Genomic DNA, 21,503 nt, shown 5'->3' on the forward strand with positions numbered 1-21,503 from the left:
AATTGGTAGCCATAACGTAGGAGCAAAGGACCAGTGGTGTGTGTTGGTGTGCCCCCAGGTGGTGCTGACCATCGCAGTTCCTGTTCATGCCGCCGCAGTCTCTCTGAGTTCATAAGTGCATCACTCCTGTTGGGTTTAAGGCACTGTGGATCATTCTCCGTTCAGAACAGTGGTGTACCTAGAATTTTTGCGATGGTGGAATCACTCAACTTCGACAGGTGGTTATAGACTCTGTAGCTGAAGGCTGTGACATACAGAGAAGCTTATTTCTGTTGCACTGGAGTTTGCTAAAGTCAGGCAATGCCTTTCTTGACTTTAGTATCTATGGGAGTCATCATAAATTGCCAGTATCTTGAGACAGATATTTAAAACCTTTTTTTTTCTCTGTGGTTTTGGAGCCTGTCCTGGAACTAGCTCTTGTAGACCAGGCTGGTCTCGAACTCACAGAGATCCGCCTGCCTCTGCCTCCCGAGTGCTGGGATTAAAGGCGTGCGCCACCACCGCCCGGCAGATATTTAAAACCTTAATGGGAGTAAATTTAAATAGTATATGCCAGCATTAAAGACCTCTGCCCCGAGTATCAGTCTCCCTCGCTCATGTTGTCTCTCTTACTGGTTTCTCTTATGTTTTGTAAAGACAAAAGGCAAAAAGCTGAAGCCTTCAAAGGTCCGTGTTCTTCTTCATCAGACAGGACCTCTCTTGTGGTTTGGCTTCTTCGGCAGTCATAGCTGAGGTATTTTCAGTGTTAGGTGTCTTAAGGGTTCACTTTCTGCAAAGGGCAAGGAAGCATAGAATTTACTTGGAAAAAAACCTCCAAGAGAATTCAAGTCTGGTGCTGGACTAGGTTTAAAATCCACTTCCAGTGGATTAGTCTGCTGTTTTTCAACGAATGGGTTTATATAAACAGAAAATAACCTCTTCAAGACTCAGGCTATAAACCCAAAGCAGAAGAATAAATTGTAAGACTTTAAGGCAGTCCTGAAGCCATTTCTGACAACTCTGAGTCCTCTCAGCCTCCGTGCCTTAATGCTTCCCCTCCTCCCCTGGGAACCGAGGACCTAACAGCTACACATGCACGTACTCAGTTCCTGAACAATTACACATATACGTATGTTTTGATTCAGTCCCCTGGGAAACGGGGTCAAAATGACCTCTTACCTCATCTGATCTGGCAACAGCTCTCCAGCCAATTATTGGTAATAGCCCTTTTGAATAAGCCAATCACAACCCCCCTTGCTTCTGTGGCCTTCTCCTTTAAAAGTAGCCTGTGCCATCTATTCGGGGTCTCTCGGCTTCCCGAATGCTGAGGGACCCTGTCATGACAGAATTAATAAAATCCTCATGCTTTTGCATCGGCTGTGGTGTGTGAGGTGGTCTCTGGGGGCGACTCCTCCTCAGTGTTTGGACGCTAGAGTCCAACAAAATAAATAAATAAATAAGTAAATAAACAAACAAATAAATAAATAATCGACATCTGTGTAGTCTGTGGTGCGTGATTCTGTGTTGCCATCTGTTTGACATATATGTATGAAGAATGTTCTCAAACACAACTGCTAAGGACCCTATCGATGCACTAGTGTTTCTCTTTGACTTAGAAAGACAAACCATTTCAGGCATTTCAGATAACCAAGTGTTTGGACAGGATATATAAAAACTATATCAGATTCCATGAGGAGCAAGACTAGCCAGATCACCACACTTTCAGATAAAATCATTATTATCTATAGAGATAAAGATATGGGAACAATTACCACAAATGAGAGTGTATGTATCACAAGATACAGGTTTGAGAACGGGGTGACTCCAGCTCTAGGTTAGTGTTCTGCTAGGGTGACCTCTGTGTGAGCGGCATGGCAAGCCAATCCGAGTTGACATAGGAGCTCTCTAGCTGACGTATCTTCATCAGCTCTAGCAGGAGGTAAGAAAACAACATCACATGCTGGAAGTTCCAGAACTGGGCCAATCATGTCTTCAGGTTAGAGTTCTGCTAGGGTGAATTTTGTGTGAGCAGTTTGATGAATCTATCCAGGAAGACTTAGGAGCTCTTAGGTAGGGCAGCTTCATCAGGGTTCCTAGTCTGAGGCTTGGAAACTATGTCACATGCTAGAGGTTCTAGAGATGGATCTGATGGTAGTGTTTTACAGTATAGGGTGCTGTTCTCTAGAACACGTTATACTGTAGGGCCCATTGCTCTACCCCTGCTCCTTATTTAAGTAAAGCTTTCCATGCATTAACAGCTGCGGCAGCTAACTGAGCATAAACAACAGGGGCATAAGCAATCTGTGCTGCTAAGCCAGCATTCTGTCCTGCACCAGTTAACATGTCAAGGTTATGCTGGGGGAAACCCACAATGGCGTTATGCAGTATGTTATTTTTGCAATTTTCCTGCATTTTGCCTCTCCATAACAAATAATCTCTCTCTGAAAGACAAGCTCTGCAAAGCTGCATCCAGTCACTGGGTGTAAGGTTGAGTTCCACAAAGGATTCCATTAAAGCCACAGTGAAGGGGGCATGAGTTCCAGAGGCTATAAATGCTTCTTTTAGTTTCTTTTTTAAAAATATTTATTTATTATGTATACAATATTCTGTCTGTGTGTATACCTGCAGACCAGAAGAGGGCACCAGACCTCATTACAGATAGCTGTGAGCCACCATGTGGTTGCTGGGAATTGAAGTCAGGACCTTTGGAAGAGCAGGCAATGCTCTTAACCACTGAGCCATCTCTCTAGCCCTTCTTTTAGTTTCTTAATGTCCATAAAGTCCAGAGGGTTATGCTGCCTGATCCTCTGTCCTTGCAGACCAATAACTTCCACAGCAGGATGAGTTTGCCTCTCTACTTAGATTATTTAGTCTCTTTTGGATCTCTTTCAATCTGTCAGCTCCCTCAGGATTTAAGACAGGATGTATCCGGATGACCACAAGTCCTTCCTCAAAGGGACTATGGTCACGGAACTGCTTAGAGTCAGAGCTCCGCTTTTGGTTCATAACGATGCCTATGTGTTGGAGGCTGTACATGGAGTCAGTCTGCTGCTTCCCTTCCACGACACAGTGATGAATGGCACGTGCTGTAGGAAACAGTGCAGGAGAAATCATAGTTACAGGAGCATTAGAGAAGTATAAGGGCCTTGCTGGTCTAGGGCTTGATCTACGGCTGGGAGAAATGAGTGGGTTCTTAGACTTCAGTGATTCTTTAAGAAGTGAGCACCGCCGGGCGTGGTGGTGCATGCATTTAATCCCAGCACTCAGAGGCAGAGGCAGGCAGATCCCTGTGACTTCGAGGCCAGCCTGGTCTACAAGAGCCTAGTTCCAGGATGGGCTTAAAAATTACAATAAAACCTGTCTTGAAAACATTAAAAAAAAAAAAAAAAAAGAGTGAGCACCAAGACAGGTTGCACCTACAAGAGTCTTTTGTAGCCAGGCGGTGGTGGCGCACGCCTTTAATCCCAGCACTCGGGAGGCAGAGGCAGGCGGATCTCTGTGAGTTTGAGGCCAACCTGGTCTACAAGAGCTAATTCCAGGACAGGAACCAAAAAAAGCTACAGAGAAACCCTGTCTCGAAAATCCAAAAAAAAAAAAAAAAAAAAAAGAGTCTTTTGTAGTGGATGAGATAAAGAAAATGAGCCCCAGGCATGCTTTCGTGGGGGAAGGATACATGTATAGTCTTAGGTTCCAGTCACATCTTATGGAAGGTTGTGCAATCTGATGGAATCCCTGTCTCAGAATTTCTTTTTTTTTTAAATATTTATTTATTTATGATGTATACAATATTCTGTCTACATGTATGCTTGCAGGCCAGAAGAGGGCACCAGACCCCATTACAGGTGGTTGTGAGCCACCATATGATTGCTGGGAATTGAACTCAGGACCTTTGGAAGAGCAAGCAATGCTCTTAAGCGCTGAGCCATCTCTCCAGCTCCTTTCAGAATTTCTTGATGGGTCTATCTATGTCCGGCAGAAATGGAACTGTTGAGGTCAATGGTCTAATTGGTGTCTGGCTTCTATCAATTCCTAAGGAGCTCTGGAGGCCCAAAATGATCCAGCCAGTGTACACACCATGTGGAGGTACAGATGATAGCTCTCTGTTCCTGGGACAAGCATGGCGGCCCACATCATGGTGTGGAAATTTATACTCTGATGAGGGCATTGTCCAGGGAAAGAAAAATTTTTAACTTTTTTTAAAAAGTACTCTGTTATTTTTTGAGATTACAAGATAAACATTCACTCTCCCCTTTCTTCACTCCAAACAATCACAAATATTCTTCCTTACTGTTTCAAATTCATGGCCTCCTTCTTCATTATCTTTTGTAGCATCCATATATGGGTATGGACATTAATATAAATGGACACATCTTGCTTCATCTGTATACTGTGGCTTGGACATACGCTTTCGGGGCTTTCCACTTAGTTGTGATTACCTTTTTTCTAGGGAAGTGATTTCTGATGCTCTTGACATTCCTTAGTTGCCTGGAGGTTTTCTGAGGACCCCACCACCCCATGTCTATAGTGCGTGCAGACCTCCAACGCTGTCTCTAGATCAGAATGCGTGGCTTTCTACCTTTGTCTCCATCACATCAATCCCAATCCCTGTGGAGATTTACAGTTTGTCTGCTCTGTGGTTTTCCTGTGAAATTATAATAAAATATAATAAAATATAAAATAAAATAGAAACTCCTTCTGATTCTCTTTATAAACTTTCTGCAATGTTCCTAGATGGTCTTAGTCTCGTTGGTAAAAGGGCACCCTAATACTCTGCTAATATGTGTCTTTCTTAATTGCTTTTGTGCAGTTCACAAAGAACCTGAATATTGTATCATGACACACCCTGGGACCAACTCCACTAACAATCCCTGGGCCTCAAAGGAAGTTATCTGTACCTTGATTACAAATGGCACACCCACAGCTTTGAAATTCTGGATGAAAATGTCTGGAATATGCTCAAGGGAAACAACCTAAATGCCCTTCATCCAACAAGTGCACAGTGAAAAGGTAGCAGGTGCACACTAAGGGATCTATGCAGACAAAGAAATTGAGATCACGAAATGTACAGGAAATGAATGGAACAAGAAAAGACCCCGCCCGTGTATTTCCAGGGAGCTTGCAGACCTCTACTGTGAACTCTGAATCTAAAGACAGCCTGGCCTTTTCTCTGTCTCCTTCCTCATCAGGTTCCTGACTTTCTCTGTCTCCTTCCTCATCAGGTTCCTGCTGGGATGTACAGTTGGCCTGTTTTCCTCTCCCACTATGATAAAATGGTCCTAGAGCCTCCTTCTGCATCCCTTTAATTCGACCCTTCATCTCCACGGTAAAAGGTCCGAAGGGGAATTTCTAGAAGGATGCTCATCTTCAGAGTCTGATTGGATAGAAATTTAGTGAATGGAGAGGTGAGAGCTTTGCAGAGGTTGGGTTGTCACAGGCCCAGAGACTAGTTATGATTTATGCTGGGCTGTCTTTAGTCCACTAAATAGACATCCCTTGGTCCCCTTTGTGTTAGTAGCATCCTGTTATTACAGACACAGTCAGAACTAACATCATAACTAAGGAATAAAACTTTTGAAATGTATTAACTTTTTTTTTTTTTTTTTTTTTTTGGTTTTTCTAGACAGGGTTTCTTTGTAGCTTTGGAGTTTGTCCTGGAACTCACCTTATAGACCAGGATGGCTTGAACTCACAAACATTTACCAGTCTTTGCCTCCTGAGTGCTGGGATTAAGGGCATGTGCCATCACTGCATGGCTCTGGAATGTATTGATTTTCTTTTTTTTTTCTTTCTCTTTTTTAATTTTTCAAACAAGAGTTTTTCAATAGCTATGAAACCAGTCCTAAAATTCGCTCTGTAGAACGGACTGGCCTCAAACTCCTGCAATTTATTAACTTAATAACACCCAAGTCCACCAATTTGACCCCAGAAAAAGCTATATTTTGTTTCTTTAGAAGTCTTTTTAAAAGCTGTATCTCTGCGTCAACAGAGGGAAAACTTTAAACAAATATGTGTCTTAGAAGAAACGAAAAGGAGCCGGGCGATGCTGGCGCACGCCTTTAATCCCAGCACTCGGGAGGCAGAGGCAGGCGGATCTCTGTGAGTTCGAGACCAGCCTGGTCTACAGAGCTAGTTCCAGGACAGGCTCCAAAGCCACAGAGAAATCCTGTCTCGATAAACCAAAAAAAAAAAAAAGAAAAAAAAGAAAAGAAAAAGAAACGAAAAGGGGTTGATAGCTATGTATTGCTTGGTGTATTGTGTCCTGTGCATATGTGAAGCCCTAGGGTCCACCTGAGTACCAATAAAACAAAATAATAAAAATAAACAGTTTCCAGGTGTTTTCTAGTTTTTGATCGTTCTATTTTTCCTTTTTGGATTTTTTAAATATTTAACCTATGGTCTCCAACATATTATACTACAGGACTATAGCAGCCCTTTATATATTTGTTTATCTATGTAGTTTTTTTGTTTTTGTTTTTGTTTTTGTTTTTTTGAGACAGGGATTCTCTGTGTAGTCCTCACTGTACTGGAACTCCCTGTGTAGGATAGGCTGGTCTCGAACTCACAGAGATCCTCTTGCCTCCTCCTCCCATGTGCTGAATTAAAGTCATATGCTTCCACAGCCAGCCTGATTTTTGCTTTTTTAAATAAAAGTTCCATTGGCACAAAACTTTCTATAACATGAAGCTGGTCTTGAAATCACAGAGATCCACCTGCCTCTGCCTCATGTTAGCTAGGATTAAAGATATGTGTCAATCTGCCCAGGCGATTTATTCTTATTGTGATAGGGTCTTTCTCAGTGCTTAGTGAAGAGCAAGAGACATGGCAAAGGATGGCATCACTGGCACCATGATGTCCATTCTTTTCTTTTTCCTTTTTTTGGTTTTTTTTTTTTTTTTGGTTTTTCGAGACAGGGTTTCTCTGTGGCTTTGGAGCCTGTCCTGGAACTAGCTCTGTAGACCAGGCTGGTCTCGAACTCACAGAGATCTGCCTGCCTCTGCCTCCCGAGTGCTGGGATTAAAGGCGTGCGCCACCATCGCCCGGCTGGTTTTTTTTTTTTTTTTTTGAGACAAGGTTTTTCTGTAGCTTTAGTGCCTATCATGGAACTAGCTCTTGTAGACTAGGCTGGCCTCAAACTCACAGACATCCACCTGCCTCTGCCTCCTGTGTGCTAGGATTAAAGGCGTGTGCCACCATCGCCTGGCAAATGAATAATTTTTTTCTTTTCGAGACAGGGTTTATCTGTGGCTTTGGAGCCCGTCCTGGAACTAGCTCTCGTAGATCAGGCTGGCCTTGAACTCACAGAGATCTGCCTGACTCTGCCTCCTTAGTGCTGTGATTAAAGGCGTGTGCCACCAACGCCTGGCTAAAGCTGTGTCTTTTTTTTTTTTTTTTTTTTTTTTTTTTTTTTTTTTTTTTCAGTTTTTCGAGACAGGGTTTCTCTGAGGTTTTTGGAGCCTGTCCTGGAACTAGTTCTTGTAGACCAGGCTGGTCTCGAACTCACAGAGATCCGCCTGCCTCTGCCTCCCGAGTGCTGGGATTAAAGGCGTGCGCCACCACCGCCCGGCCGATGTCAATGTTTCATTATCACTTTTTTTTTTTTTTTATTAAAAAATTCAGCCGGGCGGTGGTGGCGCACGCCTTTAATCCCAGCACTCGGGAGGCAGAGGCAGGCGGATCTCTGTGAGTTCGAGACCAGCCTGGTCTACAAGAACTAGTTCCAGGACAGGCTCCAAAGCTACAGAGAAACCCTGTCTCGAAAAACCAAAAAAAAAAAAAAAATAAAAATAAATAAATAAATAAATTCTTCCTCCTCCCCCCACTCCATTCCCTTCCCTCTCGATGCAACTGTTCTTGCTTAGCGACTTCCAGTTTTGGTGCCTAATCTCCTGGTCTGGATGCCAAAGTATACTTTGCCTTTGTCTGAGTCTGCCTCGAAAATGTTTATAAAAAAACTGGGTTTTGAGGCTCACTCCTGTATTCCAGCACTGAGGAGAAAATGGCACAGGAGAAATGCATTAGGTGAGACCCAGCTTCCGCTACACTGTGAGCTCTAGGACAACCTGGGCTACATGAACGACCGATCAAAAACCAAATTCTACCCAGAGGGAAAGAAAAAGAAATATGGAGATGACAGAAGAAGGGAAGATCTCAGTGTTTGTGAATCCACGAGTGGATCCTTACCTTTCACCATCCCCACAGTTCCTTCCCTTTCCTGTGTGAACATCTCATCCACACATACACGAAATCCCAAATCTGGTTCAGAGGGGGAAGCCTCAAACATCCAATCAAATTAGAGGGGTGGGACAGACTGCAAAGGGGAGGAGCTAGAGGGAGGTGCTATAAAGCTTCAGAAGAGCCAGAGAAGACACCAAGGATTGAGATCCCAGAGCCACTGCCTGCTCTCTGGAAGAAGGAACGGGGTCTCCAGTTTCCACCTCTGGTAAGTCAGCCCCGTCCATCGGGACACCACATCTATGCAGCCCAGCCATTCTCAATGTGAGAGACACAGATGGCACAGGGAGTTTGAATTTCTGTCTAGATGAGGAGACTGGAGACTGGTTTTGACTCCAAATACAGCTTTGCCTTGGTCTGAAATACAATGTTTCTTCTTTTTCATCAGTAATATTTTTAATTTTATAGACAAGGTTTTGCCGTGTTGCCTAAATTGTCCCAGAAGTGGTTGAGTAGCTCAGGGTAGGTGGGAACCCAGCATCAGCTCCCGGTTGCTGACATTGCGGGCTGTTAATCAAACATCTTGTAATGTTCTATTGCTGTTGTTCAGTTCATTTAGTTTCTGGCTAGTTTGTCTCTTCGGTTAGTTTTACATTTTGTTTCTTTTTGATTTTTTTTTTTCGAGACAAGGTTTCTCTGTGGTTTTGGAGCCTGTCCTGGAACTAGCTCTTGTAGACCAGGCTGGTCTCGAAATCACAGAGATCTTTTTGATTTTGCAAGACAGGGCTTCTCTAGGTACAGCTCTAGATATCCTGGAACTAAGTAGACCAGGCAGGCCTTGAACTCAGAGAAATCTGCCTGTCTTCGCCTCCCAAGTACTGGGATTAAAGGCGTGGACCACCCTGCCTGGACAGTATCCTGTGTGAAAAAGTGAAACCAGCTGTCGGGTGTGGGTGTGGTGGCACATCTTCATTCCCAGTACTAGGGAGGCAGAGGCAGGCAGATTTCTCTGAGTTTTAGGCCAGAATAGTCTACAGAGTGAGTTCCAGCTAAGCCAGGAATAGACAGAAAGTCCTGTGTCAAACAATGACGATAAAAATAAAAAACATGGACTTTTAAAATCAAGGCTACTAACTCCATACATATCTCAGATAACCTTGAACAGTGACCTCCTCTGATAGAATTCACAAAAAACTGCCTGACTCTGTTTCCTCAGTACCTGCCTTTCTCTGCAGTGTTTGTGCGTGTGTGTGTGTGTGTGTGTGTGTGTGTGTGTGTGTGTGTTAGGTGTTCTACAGTATCACTTCCTGGATATTGATGGTGTTTGAATGAGTTAACATTTCCTTGTTGTCTTTCTTGGAATGTTTCCCAGGTTCTAACAGGATGAGCATCAGGACCCCACCCACACTGGAGGAGCTATCAAGGCGGGCTCTGCTGAGAAACGAGGCCTTGGCCATCTCTGCTCTGCGGAAGCTGCCCAAGATGCACGTCCCAGCACTGTTCATGGAGGCGTCCAATAGCAGATGCACTGGGATCGTGAAGGCAATGGTGGTAGCCTGGCCTTTCCCCTACCTCCCTGTGGGGGCCCTGATGGACACCTTTGACTCAGCGATTTTTCATGCAGTGCTGGATGGACTGGATGTCCTGCTGACTCAGGTTTGCCCCACGTAAGTAAGACCCATGTAGGGTCGAGTGAAAGATTCTGGGGTACATGGAAAGATGTCAGGAGTTGAGAGAATGGGGTCAGAAGTAGATAAGGTCTTTGTTAACATCATCTTGGAAGACCACAGAAGCCTTGACTGCTGTTGAGCTCTGATGGAGAAGGACTGATGGGTGTGGGGAGGAATAGAGAAGAAGTGGGTGCAGTGGAAGGAGCCTGTCCCTGTCTCTCCACAGGCACTAGTAGTACCAGGTCTAGAGTAACTGAATAGAGGGAAGTGAGACAGAGCTGTGGATGCAGCTCAGAAAGAGCCGTTGTCTGGGACCATGAGGACTTTGGACACTGAGTACTGGGGAAAAAAGCAAAACTATAAAATCCAGACGGGAGCTGAATGTCTGTCCGGTCTTCTCTTGTCATAACACTTGACTTGTTCTACTCACAGGAGGGGGGAACTTCGAGTACTCGATTTTCGGAGGGTGCCCTGTGACTTCTGGACCATCCAGGCTGGAACAGAGGATGGGAACTGCTCAGCAGAGACTGTGAGTGAGAAGCAAGCAGGGAAGCCCCCTCCCAGACATGAGCTGAGCCCACGAATCAAGGTGAGAATTGACCTCAACTTCAGGTCCCAATTGGAGGAAGAAGAAATGTACTTCTTACAGTGGGCCCAGCAGAGAAAAGACTCCCTCCAGCTCTGCTGTGAGAACATGAAGATTGTGTTGCAGTCCCTAGATAATGTTAGGATGTTTCTGAGTGTTTTTGAACTAGCGTACATCAAGGTGTTGGAACTCACCATAAATTGGAGCTGGTGCACTCTGGCACAATTGTTTACCTACCTCCTGGAGATGAGAAACCTTCACACACTTTATCTAGTGCATAGACACGAGAACATGTTTGGGGTTTGCTGTCTACCACGCTTAGATGAAAAGATTGTTCAAAAGTTGGCTTCTCAGTTTTCCGGACTCAGCGGTCTCCAGCATCTTTATGTGCATGGCTTCTGTTTCTTCAGTGAGCACATGAAACTCTTGCTCAGGTAAGGATGGATAGAGAGCTGTTCCTGCTACCAGACCAACTTTACATTTTATGTCAAAGAGTAGTGGGCCTGGTATCTGCCAGGCCTTGCAGAATAGTGAAGGAGACATTGGAACATCTAAGCATGGTCATGTTCCTATGTCATTGAATCAAGGTCTCTCAAGACCATGCATGAAGCAGAGGCCTGTTTTGGGGTAGGAAATGTGTGCATAGTATGTCACAAAAGCAGTTGTGAGGGTCAGGTTCACTGAGAATGTTGTACTTTCTCCCTTAGAATCCTGGGTTAGCTAATAGGAAGTGCACAGAGAAAGAAGGGAACAGAAAGAGTGGAGGAGCAGAATCCCTGCATCTTTCCCCAGGTGGTCTGTGCTCAGACTGTGGACAGCCACCACCATGCCTCTAATATCCCATGCAGGAAATGCTTTGAACAAGTAGGGACTGCACTGATGGGAAATGGCTGACTGGGATTTGGGGTCAGTGTCAGGGGTGGAGACTGTATTCCCCAGGGGTGCGGGAAAAAGTTAGAGGGCAGTGAAACCACCTGAAATGCTCTCAGGTCTTTCATGCCTTGGTCCTTACCTTATGTACCCTAGGGTATGTTAGCCTGCATGGGATTCTGAGGGTCAGTGAGGAAAGGAGCTGCATAGCTGTGCCCTGACCCATCCCGCAGTGCTGGTGACAGCTGTGGGTGTGACTTGAGCGAGCAGAACCCAACAGGCAGCACCATAGACATTTCCTTCATCCATGTGACATTGGGATACATGCCCCTTCTGTAGTTGTGTAAAATCACTACACATGCTCTCGAGTATCATTTATCAGCACTAATCCCTTGGTCTCTGCCTAGGAACCTGAAGACTCCCTTGGAAACCTTCTCTGTCACTCACTGTCAACTGTTCCCGTCACACTTGAAAGACTTTGCGCTGTGTCCATGCCTTCATCAACTAAAACATCTGGACTTGAGTGGAGTCCTACTGTGCAATGTGTCTCTTCTGCCTCTCAGTGTTCTCCTAGAGATGGGAGCAGACAGTCTTGAGACTCTGGAATTGCAGGGGTGTAAGATAAAGGACTCTCAGTTCCGTGAACTCCTACCTGCCCTCAGCCAATGCTCCCAGCTCACCAAGGTCAATTTCTATAGCAATGACTTCTCCATGAATCTCTTGCGTGACCTTTTCCACCACACAGCCAACATGAGCAAGATGACCATGGAGCAGTACCCTGCCCCTCAGGAGTGCTATGACCAGAATTACATCTCCGTACACACATTTTCTCAACTTTGTTCTCAGCTCGTGGATACGCTCAGGGCCATAAGGCAGCCCAGGAGGATAAGCTTTGCTACAGATGTCTGCGATGGATGTTCTCAAAGCTGTGTGTATGACCAGGAGACCAGACTCTGTTCCTGCTTGCGGTAAAGAAGGAGAAAGTTGCTTTTGGTCCTTGAATTCTCAGGGAGGCTACATAAAGGTCTTTGTGTAGAGCAGTTAACTAAAGTGAGCAATTCAGACACACACATCTTCTATAGCAGAGGTTTGGATTTATAGAGGTTTTTAATCCTGGATACCAGTGTAGGAGGCACTGTGTGCATGTCCAGTGGCAGCAGGGAGAGCAATGCAGACCAAATGGTATGAGTTTTAACCCATAGGAAGAACTTTTTTCTCTTTTTTGTCACTTAAAATATATATAACTTGCTACTTTTAAACTCTTTTAGAGCTTACTTCACATTGTTTTAGTTATGTTTATGTGATGAAAAGGTACTTGTCTACTAATCCAATTGCCAGAGGCAGAGGAACCCTAAACCAGCTGCCTGGCGTGGTTGCTAGGAGCCAGATTTGGTCTGCTGGAAGAGAAGCCCGGGCTCTACAGTGCTGACCCATCTCTCCAGCTCCTGGCCTTGACCTCTTAGTCCTCTTGTTCTGCCTCCTCCTCCTAATTGCTGACATCACCAATATGAACCACACATCTAGCTAGCTTGAATGCTTTAGGGCACCTAAAAGCTAGGTGGCAGTTTGAAAGTGTGCAGGATGTGTTCCAAAGTTCCTCTACTGTCCTCAAGCCCTTACTACATCAGACAACTGTATTCGCACTATTCAATTGTGATGTACAATTTTTTTTACAATGTACTGAGTTCCTAATTATCGCCCTATTTGTGGGGATAATCAGATAAACAAAATATTTTGTATCACACTTTTATTTCATTTGTGTGTTTATTAAAATGTTTATGCATTGCTTAATATTTGTCAGTGTAGTTGCGTAACTTTCATAAAGCAATTGATTGATTGTAAAGGCTTGTATCAAGGACACTCTGGGTAAGAGGCACATGGAAAAAAAGTGGTTGTCATTACAGTTCCATTTGAGACAATCTTAAAATCATCTTTTGCTGGAAAACATGGTTTTTACATAGTTGACATCTTCCTCATGCTTCTACCCACTGACCCTTCTGTTTCTGCTTTGAGCTCCTCATCCAATTTCCCTATATAATATACATAAAATTTAAGGTGGTTTAGACACCTCCCTCCCCCATTCGGGTTTGATCAATTTTCATCACCATAACAGAGCATCCTACTCCAACAGCACTCAGCATTCCCCAGGGTCAAATTTCAATACCACCATAAACACAGGCATGCTAGGAAGAAAGGTTGGGGCTCTACAATTGTGCACTGGTTTTTAAGCTGCCGGGGATCAAACTGAGTCTTTTGCATTGTAGGCAAATGTTCTCAGGTGAGCTGTCACCTGAGCCTAGACTGTCTGTCCTTAGCGGTAGTATATGAGGACACCAGGACAACATAAAATATTTGAGGTTTGATAGGAAAAATTAAAAATATTTGTGTTTAGACATTTCGAAATTAAAGGTGTCAAGCCGGGTGTGTTCGAACACACACTTAGTCCCAGCCTTTGAGAGGCAAGGGCAGGAGGATCTCAAGGACAGCAGGTTTACATCTTGAGTTCAAGGACATCCAGGTCTGTGCAAGGTCACACACCAGACTCAGGAGCTTAAGAAGGAGAATTGAGAGTTTGAAGTCAGCCTGAACTGTGTCCTGAGACTGTATTGGGAATATGATGATGATTCTTTTCATTTATTTTGAGACAGGGTTTCTCTGTGCAGCCCTGGATGTTCTGGAACTCCCTCTGTAGGGCAGGTTGTCCTCAACCTCAGAGATCCTCTTGCCTCTGCCTCCTGATGATTAAAGGTGTGTGCCAACACAGCTGTCCTAGAATGGCTATTTTTGGTTGTCAACACCTGACTGCATCTGGAATTAAGTGAAACCCAAGTAGCTGGGTACACCTGTGAGGGATTGGTATTCATGAACTCATCTGAACTGGGAAGAAGTGGAAAGACATATGATCATATCTCTTCTCTGCATAATTTCCAAGTGAAAGCAATACCAGGGCATAATTAGGCCTAACATGGTATAACGATCTCATGCGCAAACACATTGTATATTTAACCAGGTTATAAATACAGCTAACATGATATAACTACCCCTCCTACAGCCACAAATGCATTTTAAATAAAACCAAAAGCAAAATATAAATGAGTAATATGTCCAACCCAGCAGCTGTAATAAAGAGAAGCTGGTGGGCCACCCAGTGGTAGAATCCAAAAAAAAATAAAAATAAAACAATCACCAAAGGAGCAAACAGTAGCATGCAGGGGCTGCCACCTCATGGCAGAATTGAACCCAGAGGCAACTCACCTTCTGTGGGTCAGGACAAAAGACAAAAACACCAGCCACAAAATCAGGAATCAAACAACTACAACTCCCTGGGCCAAAATTGCCTGCCATGCATTTAATCACTCATACAGTCGGGCAGCCATTCCTTCAAGCAAAATCCAAACAGATCCCCATGAGAGGCATGACCAGAGTGCAGGGGTCCCTACTACTGGTGTCTTAATGTAGTACAGAAAGAAAGGAAGGCTTTCTTGGTGGAAATTTCATCTCCTACCAAGAAGAGGGCTCCCGAAAGCACCAAGAAGAAGGCAGAAATGCGTTCCTGTCCAGCCTGGACTACACAGTGAGTTCCAGGTGACCGGTTGTGCTAGTTTGAGTGGAATTGACCCCCATAACCTCATGAAGAGTGGCACTGTTATCCAGCACGGCTTTGTTTGGGTAAGTTGGGCCTCATGGGAGGAAGTATGTCACAGTGCAGGAAGCTTTGGGGTCCACACTGAAGCTTCACTCAGTGTGACCCTCAGACTCTTTCCTGCTGCTTGTAAGATAGAGGACTCTCAGCTACTTCTCCAGCACCATGTCTGCCTGCATGCCACCATGTTCCCTGCCATGATGATAATGGACTGAACCTCTGAATCTATAAGCAAACCACCCCAAATAAATGTTTTTATAAGAGTTAATCTGGTCACAGTGTCTCTTAAGAGCAACAGAAATCTTAAGACTACTGTTGCGTCCAGGCCTGCAGGCATTGAAAGTTCAAGGTCATTGGGTGGTGGCACATGCCTTTAATTCCAGGACTGGAGAGGCCACATCTCTGGGAGTTCAAGACCAGCCTGTCAACAGATAAAGTTCCAGGAAAAGCTCCAAAGCTTCACCGAGAAATCCTGTCAGGAAAAAAAGTCAAGGTTATCCACAGCTACTGATATTCCACAAAGCAACCATAAGATTTTATGACCTGATTTATAGAAATAATAAAAAGGGTACAAATATATTGGAAATTATAGCATCAAACTGGCCTTGGGTGTTCACATGTGTAATCCAGGACTTAAGAGACAAAGGCAGAATGTGTCCAGCCTGGTCTGCAAACTGGAACTGGATAGATAGATAGATAGATAGATAGATAGATAGATAGATAGATAGATAGATAGGTAGGTAGGTAGATAGATAGATAGATAGATAGATAGATAGATAGATAGATAGATAGATAGATACTTAGACAGGTAGATTTTACTTACCCAGCAAGTGAAAGATATTGCATTCAATCTTACTGAGTGAACTTTTCTTGAGGGACAGGAACAGAATTCCTTCCAACCCAGATAGAGCAACAATAAAACATCAAAGCAATGAATCCAACCCAGTGTGGTTGCTGAATCCCTGAGTAAATCAGGCTTGGGCTTGTACATAGTCAAGTTACAGAAAGTCTCAGCTCAACAGAATAACTTTGTGTCTTAAATTTCTACTGATGTGACTATGGCCATGACTATGCAGGCCCAAAAATATGAGCCTCTTTTCAGATTGACCAGAGGTCAAAAAGACCTCTATTCCTTCAAGGTTATTGTGTTTCTACCTCAAACAAAGGGCCCACCTAGATTTAGACGAGGGAGCTCAGCTCTCTCAGGGCTATTGACAACAGGTGTGACTAAAATCCAGACCTCTTATTCAAGTACGGAGAAGTAGATATGTTTCTACTTCAAACAAAAGTCTAAGGACTCAACTAAGTTCCAATTCCCTTAAGGAGATAACATTGGATTCCATCCAGGGAGTGGTTTGCCTAAAGAATCTTTTGGTCTAGGGTATGACCATGACTTGTTTTGTTCTAGAAACAGGATGTTTAACTGATGGTGGTTGGCTGCAACCTTCAACTGCTCTGTTCATTTCTTGGTATCATGTTAATGCAGTTTTTTTTTTCTTACTCCTATCTTTTGGCGTAAAGGGTTTTTAAACAACTGGAAATTAAACATGGGCGATTTCAGTAGTCACGGGAACTCCCTCCCGATACTACTCTATATGTGTTCATTTTATTATTTTTACACCTTCATACTCTTTACTACATTTCTAAATCTCAATATCCCCACCCTTTTTGTCGAGGCTGGTCCACAACACATGACTGTTAAGTTGGGAGCCTAGCACCCAGGCCTGAGAGTTGTGTTGGTCTGGACTCCAAATCCCAGCATGCCAGGGAGGGGTCGGGACACCTTCCACAGAATATTTAAGAGAGCTCCCAGAGGACACCCCCCCCCCCCCCGTGGTAGCATTTGTGGCCTCCCGGTTCCCCCTAGGGCCACCCAAGAGCTCAGGAATCCTAATGTGATTTGGCTTGATTGGGATTTTTGCATAGGCAGAGAGCTCGCATTAGGAAAAATTCCTAACATGACCAAGAGGAACTTGAAGAGGAAAGGGTGAATTTCACCTCACAGCTTTTAAGTCCATCACTGAAGGAAGTTGAGGTTGGAACTAGAGATAGGGACCTGCAGGCAGATATTGATATAAAAGTCAGGATTGTTGATTACTGATCGCTGGCTGTCCTAGGTGCTTACTCTGCCTGCTTTCTGTGACCCTCCAGGACCACCAGCCCATGGGTAGCCCAGCAACAATGGCCCAGACCCTCCCATATCAACCTCCAATTAAGGAAATGCAGCACAGGCTTGCACACAGGACTCCTCCAATGACTCTAGCTTGTGTCAAGTTGACATAATGCTACCCAGCACAAGCGAACCCTGTCAACTGGACCACACAAACACATCTACTGTAACTTTTCATTTCTTATTCATCCCCAAGCTCTCATATCACTATCACATAATAGCATCTCGATATAAAACATTGCGATTTATAAAAGTCCACGAGTCTTTACAATTCAAACTGAAAGACCTGGATAAATCCCAACCCCCCTAGCAGGAAAAAATAGAGCCAAAAATCTAAGCAGGGAGGGAAGAATCAGAAATCTAGGATTAGCCGGTTCAGTGACTGTTTCGGGAACTAGCTGAAGATAAAGTTAGATTGTAATCTTGAGAATAATCCTGAGAAACAGGGAGTTGCTCTCTTGTGATCATCACTGGTATTTTCGGAATTTTCTGTGAAGCCCTCCCTACCCACTTCGGATTACTGGGCTGTGGTCTCTTCCCTTAAAAATCCCTTCTCCCAGTTACTCAGGGTCGAACTCCACCCCTGCATGGACTCTAGGCCCCAGTGCACCGGTTCCTGTGTTGTCAAATAAACCTCACGTGAGGGGCTGGAGAGGTGGCTCAGAGGTTAAGAGCACTGCCTGCTCTTCCAGAGGCCCTGAGTTCAATTCCCAGCAACCACATGGTGGTTCACAACCATCTATAATGAGATCTGGTGCCCTCTTCTGGTCTGGTGGCATACATGCAGACAGAACACTGTATACATAATAAATAAATAAATCTAAAAAATAAAAAATAAAAAAAAACCTCACGTGATTGCAGCAAGGAAGGTCTCTTATGAGTTACTGGTGGGTCGTGTTATCCCTAGACTTGAGTGAGAGTCTCCACTCACGGGGGTCTTTCAAAACAATTTAAAATGTCAGGTTTTTTGTTTGTAGGCTTAATAAATTAATTTTTTGTTTTCTTTTATTATTATTATTATTATTACAAATTTTCACCTCCTCCCATTTCCCTCCCCCTCCTCTCATTCCCCCTCTCCCTCCCTCTCCAGTCCAAAGAGCAGTCAGGGTTCCCTGCCCTGTGGGAAGTCCAAGATCCTCCCCACTCCATCCAGGTCTAGGAAGGTGAGCATCCACACAGTCTAGGTTCCCACAAAGCCAGTACATGCAGTAGAATCAAAACCCAGTACCATTGTCCTTAGCTTCTCAGTCAGCCCTCCTTGTCAGCCACATTCAGAGAGTCCGGTTTGATCACATGCTCCATCAGTCCCAGTCCAGCTGGCCTTGGTGAGTTCCCAAGTCAGCCCCACAGTCTCAGTGGGTGGGCGCACCCCTCGCAGTCCTGACTTCCTTGGTCATGTTCTCTCTCCTTCTGTTCCTCATTTGGACCTAGGGAGTTCAGTCCATTGCTCCAATGTGGGTCTCTGTCTCTAGCTTCATCCCCAGATGAAGGATCTATGGTGATATGCAAGATATTCAACAGTGTGGCTATAGGATAGGGCCAGTTCAGACTCCCTCTCCTCAGCTGCTCAGGGAACAAGCTGGGGACATCTCCTTGGACACTTGGGAACCCCTCTAGAGTCCAGTCTCTTGCCAACCCTAAAATGGTTCCCTTAATTAAGATAAATACTTCCCTGCTCCCATAACCACTCTTCCTCCATTCCAACCGTCCCATTTCCCCCAAGCTCTCCCCATCCTCCCCTTCTCACTTCTCTCTCCCCTTACCCCCACACCACACCACCCCCAAGCTCTCAATTATTGCCTGGCAATCTTGTCTACTTCCAATGTCCAGGAGGATAACTATATGTTTTTCTTTGTGTTCACCTTCTTATTTAGCTTCTCTAGGATCATGAATTTTAGGCTCAATATCCTTTATTTATGTCTAGAATCCACTAATGAGTGAGTATATACCATATTCATCTTTTTGAGTCTGGATTATCTCACTCAGGATAGTGTTTTCTATTTCCATCCATTTGCATGCAAAATTCAAGATGTCACTGTTTTTTACCGCTGAGTAGTACTCTAGTGCATATATATTCCACATAAAAAGAGTACATTCAGGGAGCTAGTTCTAAAAGTAAAAAGAGGAAATAGGGCTGGAGAGATGGTTCAGTGGTTAAGAGCATTGACTGTTCTTCCAGAGGACCTCAGTTCTATTCCCAGCAACCACATGGTGGCTCACAACCACCTGTAATGAGATCTGGCGCCCTCTTCTGGCCTGCAGGCATACATGGAGGAAGAATGTTGTGTACATAATAAATAAAATCTTTTTTAAAAAGGGGGGAAATGTAGTAATAACAGCATTAAAGGGTAATTATTGAATCTACTTTAATCATAAAAATCTATTCTTCCTAACTATTTGACATTGGCACTGATTTTGGTTTACTGATACAAATTTAATGTGATTTTTTAAATACTGTAAGTATGTTTCTACTCTTGTTTCAGATATTATGTATTTGAAGTTCACTTAAAAATGTAATGTATAATTAAGAAATAGAGATGAACAGTCATCTATAATCATCAAACGCAATAGTCATGCTAGATATGTTTTCAAAGTCATACAGAGATATATTTTAGATAAATAAGTAATTTATTAAGGTACCTAGGCAGAGAATTTCAATTCACTATTCCACCCTCTCAATCAGTTGAAAACGCAGGTGGATCCTTTAGCATTTGCCCCAAGCCTGATGAGCTGCACTCCATCCCTGAGAGCCATGTTGTGGACAGAGAGATCAGAATCTTCCTGACCTCCGCTCCTATACCATAGCATTTCCCTCTCCCCCACACTAAATAAGTTGAATGGAAACACAAAAGTTTAAACAGAAAGGATTACCTAGAGGCAGAAGATCAGAACAGCTGGCACCCAGGTCAAGAATTCCTTTTCACCAGATAGAGTCTTAGGCAATTGGACAAAATGAAAGGAACCACTGATTGTGGGTTGTCCAGACTCAGTGAGTAAATCTATAACATATTTCATGTACCCCACATTCAGCAAACACAGCAGAGAGGGGGCTGGGAGTAGCTCAAAAGCCAGAAGACCAGCAAGTGGACTGTGAGGTCAGACTGTGTCTCCCCAAACAGATCAGGAATCTACAGCCAGGACACCTCAACAATATGGGTGTCTGAATACATCCTGAACAGGGGCAATCACAATTCAGGCACTATCCTGGAAGAGACAAATCTCCTAAGACCCCTCCCCCAGCTAAAACCTGCAGTTCAGTAAGGACGGCTGAGAGAGGGGGTAATTAGTCATACGATAGCCAGAGCCTCCTAGTTGGTTAAATAATTCCAGGTGGCCAGACCTGAAATCATATACAGGCAAGTAATACTTGATTGACTCTGCAGATTGTATATATATATTAGGCATCTACACACACACACACACACACACTCACTCACATGTGTGTGTTTATGCCTATATATATATATATATATATATATATATATATATGAAACATTTAAGAAGAAAGAAGCAATGAATTTGAGATTGAGCTGGGGTGCATACATGGAAAGGCTGGAGTAAGGAAAGCAAAATTGAATAATACTATTATAATTTTAAAATATTAAAACATAACAAAAGGAAGAGAGGTTAAAAAGGAAATTTACAATCATGTGTTAGATTTATTCATGTTGAGGTAGGGTCTGCCTAAGTGCCCAAGCTAATATAAAGCTTAATCTGTGCTTCAATTTGTGATCCTTCTGCCTCTGTCTCCAGAGCAGCTGGGATGACTGTCCTGTACAATAGGTGTGCCTGCCTAACTGGCTTTAACATCACCTTGATTCTCAGGTGATCCTGCTACTGTTCAAAGGGCTGAGGGCATTTCTTGGGGCTCTGGGTCTCCAAAGGAACAGAACACTATGGGAGGAACCCTTCCCACAGAGGCAAAGGCTACCGGTGGGCAAGCCGTGGCATCAGGACAGCGTCCCTGACCAGGTTGTTTCTGGCCATCAGGCTGGAGTGCCACTGCTTCCCTCTTTGTGGTTTCCAGGCTTGGAACACTCATTCCCCTGGTGCGGAGGTTCTGGTTTGGGTCCCAGCCTGAGCTACATCATGTGATCCTGAAGTTAAGAACAGCTGTAAATAAACTGAGCGTTGAGGTTCACTAGTATTTTCCCATCACATGGGAGCTTGAGGCAGAGAAAAAGGGGACCAATGTCTGCTACATAGTTCGTTGTCGGTTGGGGTACATAAAAGCCCTGTCTAGAAAAAAAAATTTTTGATAAAATGGAAAGATAAAAGAGAAGAAGAAAGGAAGACAAATATGATTGTATGGGCTGTGAATGTACGGACGAGTCCTTGTATGTCATAGTCTCAGTTCATTCCCTTTCCTGCTAGTAGAGGATCTGACCAGACACAGCCAAGCTCCCCAATAGG

General features: G+C 44.0%; 1 protein-coding gene across 1 annotated transcript; it reads left to right on the forward strand.

Moving 5' to 3' along the window:
• The first annotated feature begins 9,534 nt into the window (after positions 1-9,534).
• On the forward strand, positions 9,535-12,249 carry LOC130876394 (PRAME family member 12-like). Its single transcript, XM_057772901.1, has 3 exons — positions 9,535-9,818; positions 10,254-10,841; positions 11,685-12,249. The coding sequence occupies exons 1-3, from the start codon at positions 9,535-9,537 to the stop codon at positions 12,247-12,249; spliced, it is 1,437 nt and encodes a 478-aa protein (XP_057628884.1).
• Positions 12,250-21,503: the final 9,254 nt, after the last annotated feature.

The sequence above is a fragment of the Chionomys nivalis genome, chromosome 6 (assembly GCF_950005125.1).
Source record: "Chionomys nivalis chromosome 6, mChiNiv1.1, whole genome shotgun sequence".
Classification (NCBI taxonomy): Eukaryota; Metazoa; Chordata; class Mammalia; order Rodentia; family Cricetidae; genus Chionomys; species Chionomys nivalis.

Bases quoted from the DNA above. Each gene is read 5' to 3' on its own strand.
- LOC130876394 (XM_057772901.1), top strand. From the start codon at position 9,535: ATGAGCATCAGGACCCCACCCACACTGGAGGAGCTATCAAGGCGGGCT. The intron at 9,819-10,253 runs GTAAGTAAGACC...TTCTACTCACAG, and splicing joins CTGACTCAGGTTTGCCCCAC to GAGGGGGGAACTTCGAGTAC. The intron at 10,842-11,684 runs GTAAGGATGGAT...GTCTCTGCCTAG, and splicing joins CACATGAAACTCTTGCTCAG to GAACCTGAAGACTCCCTTGG.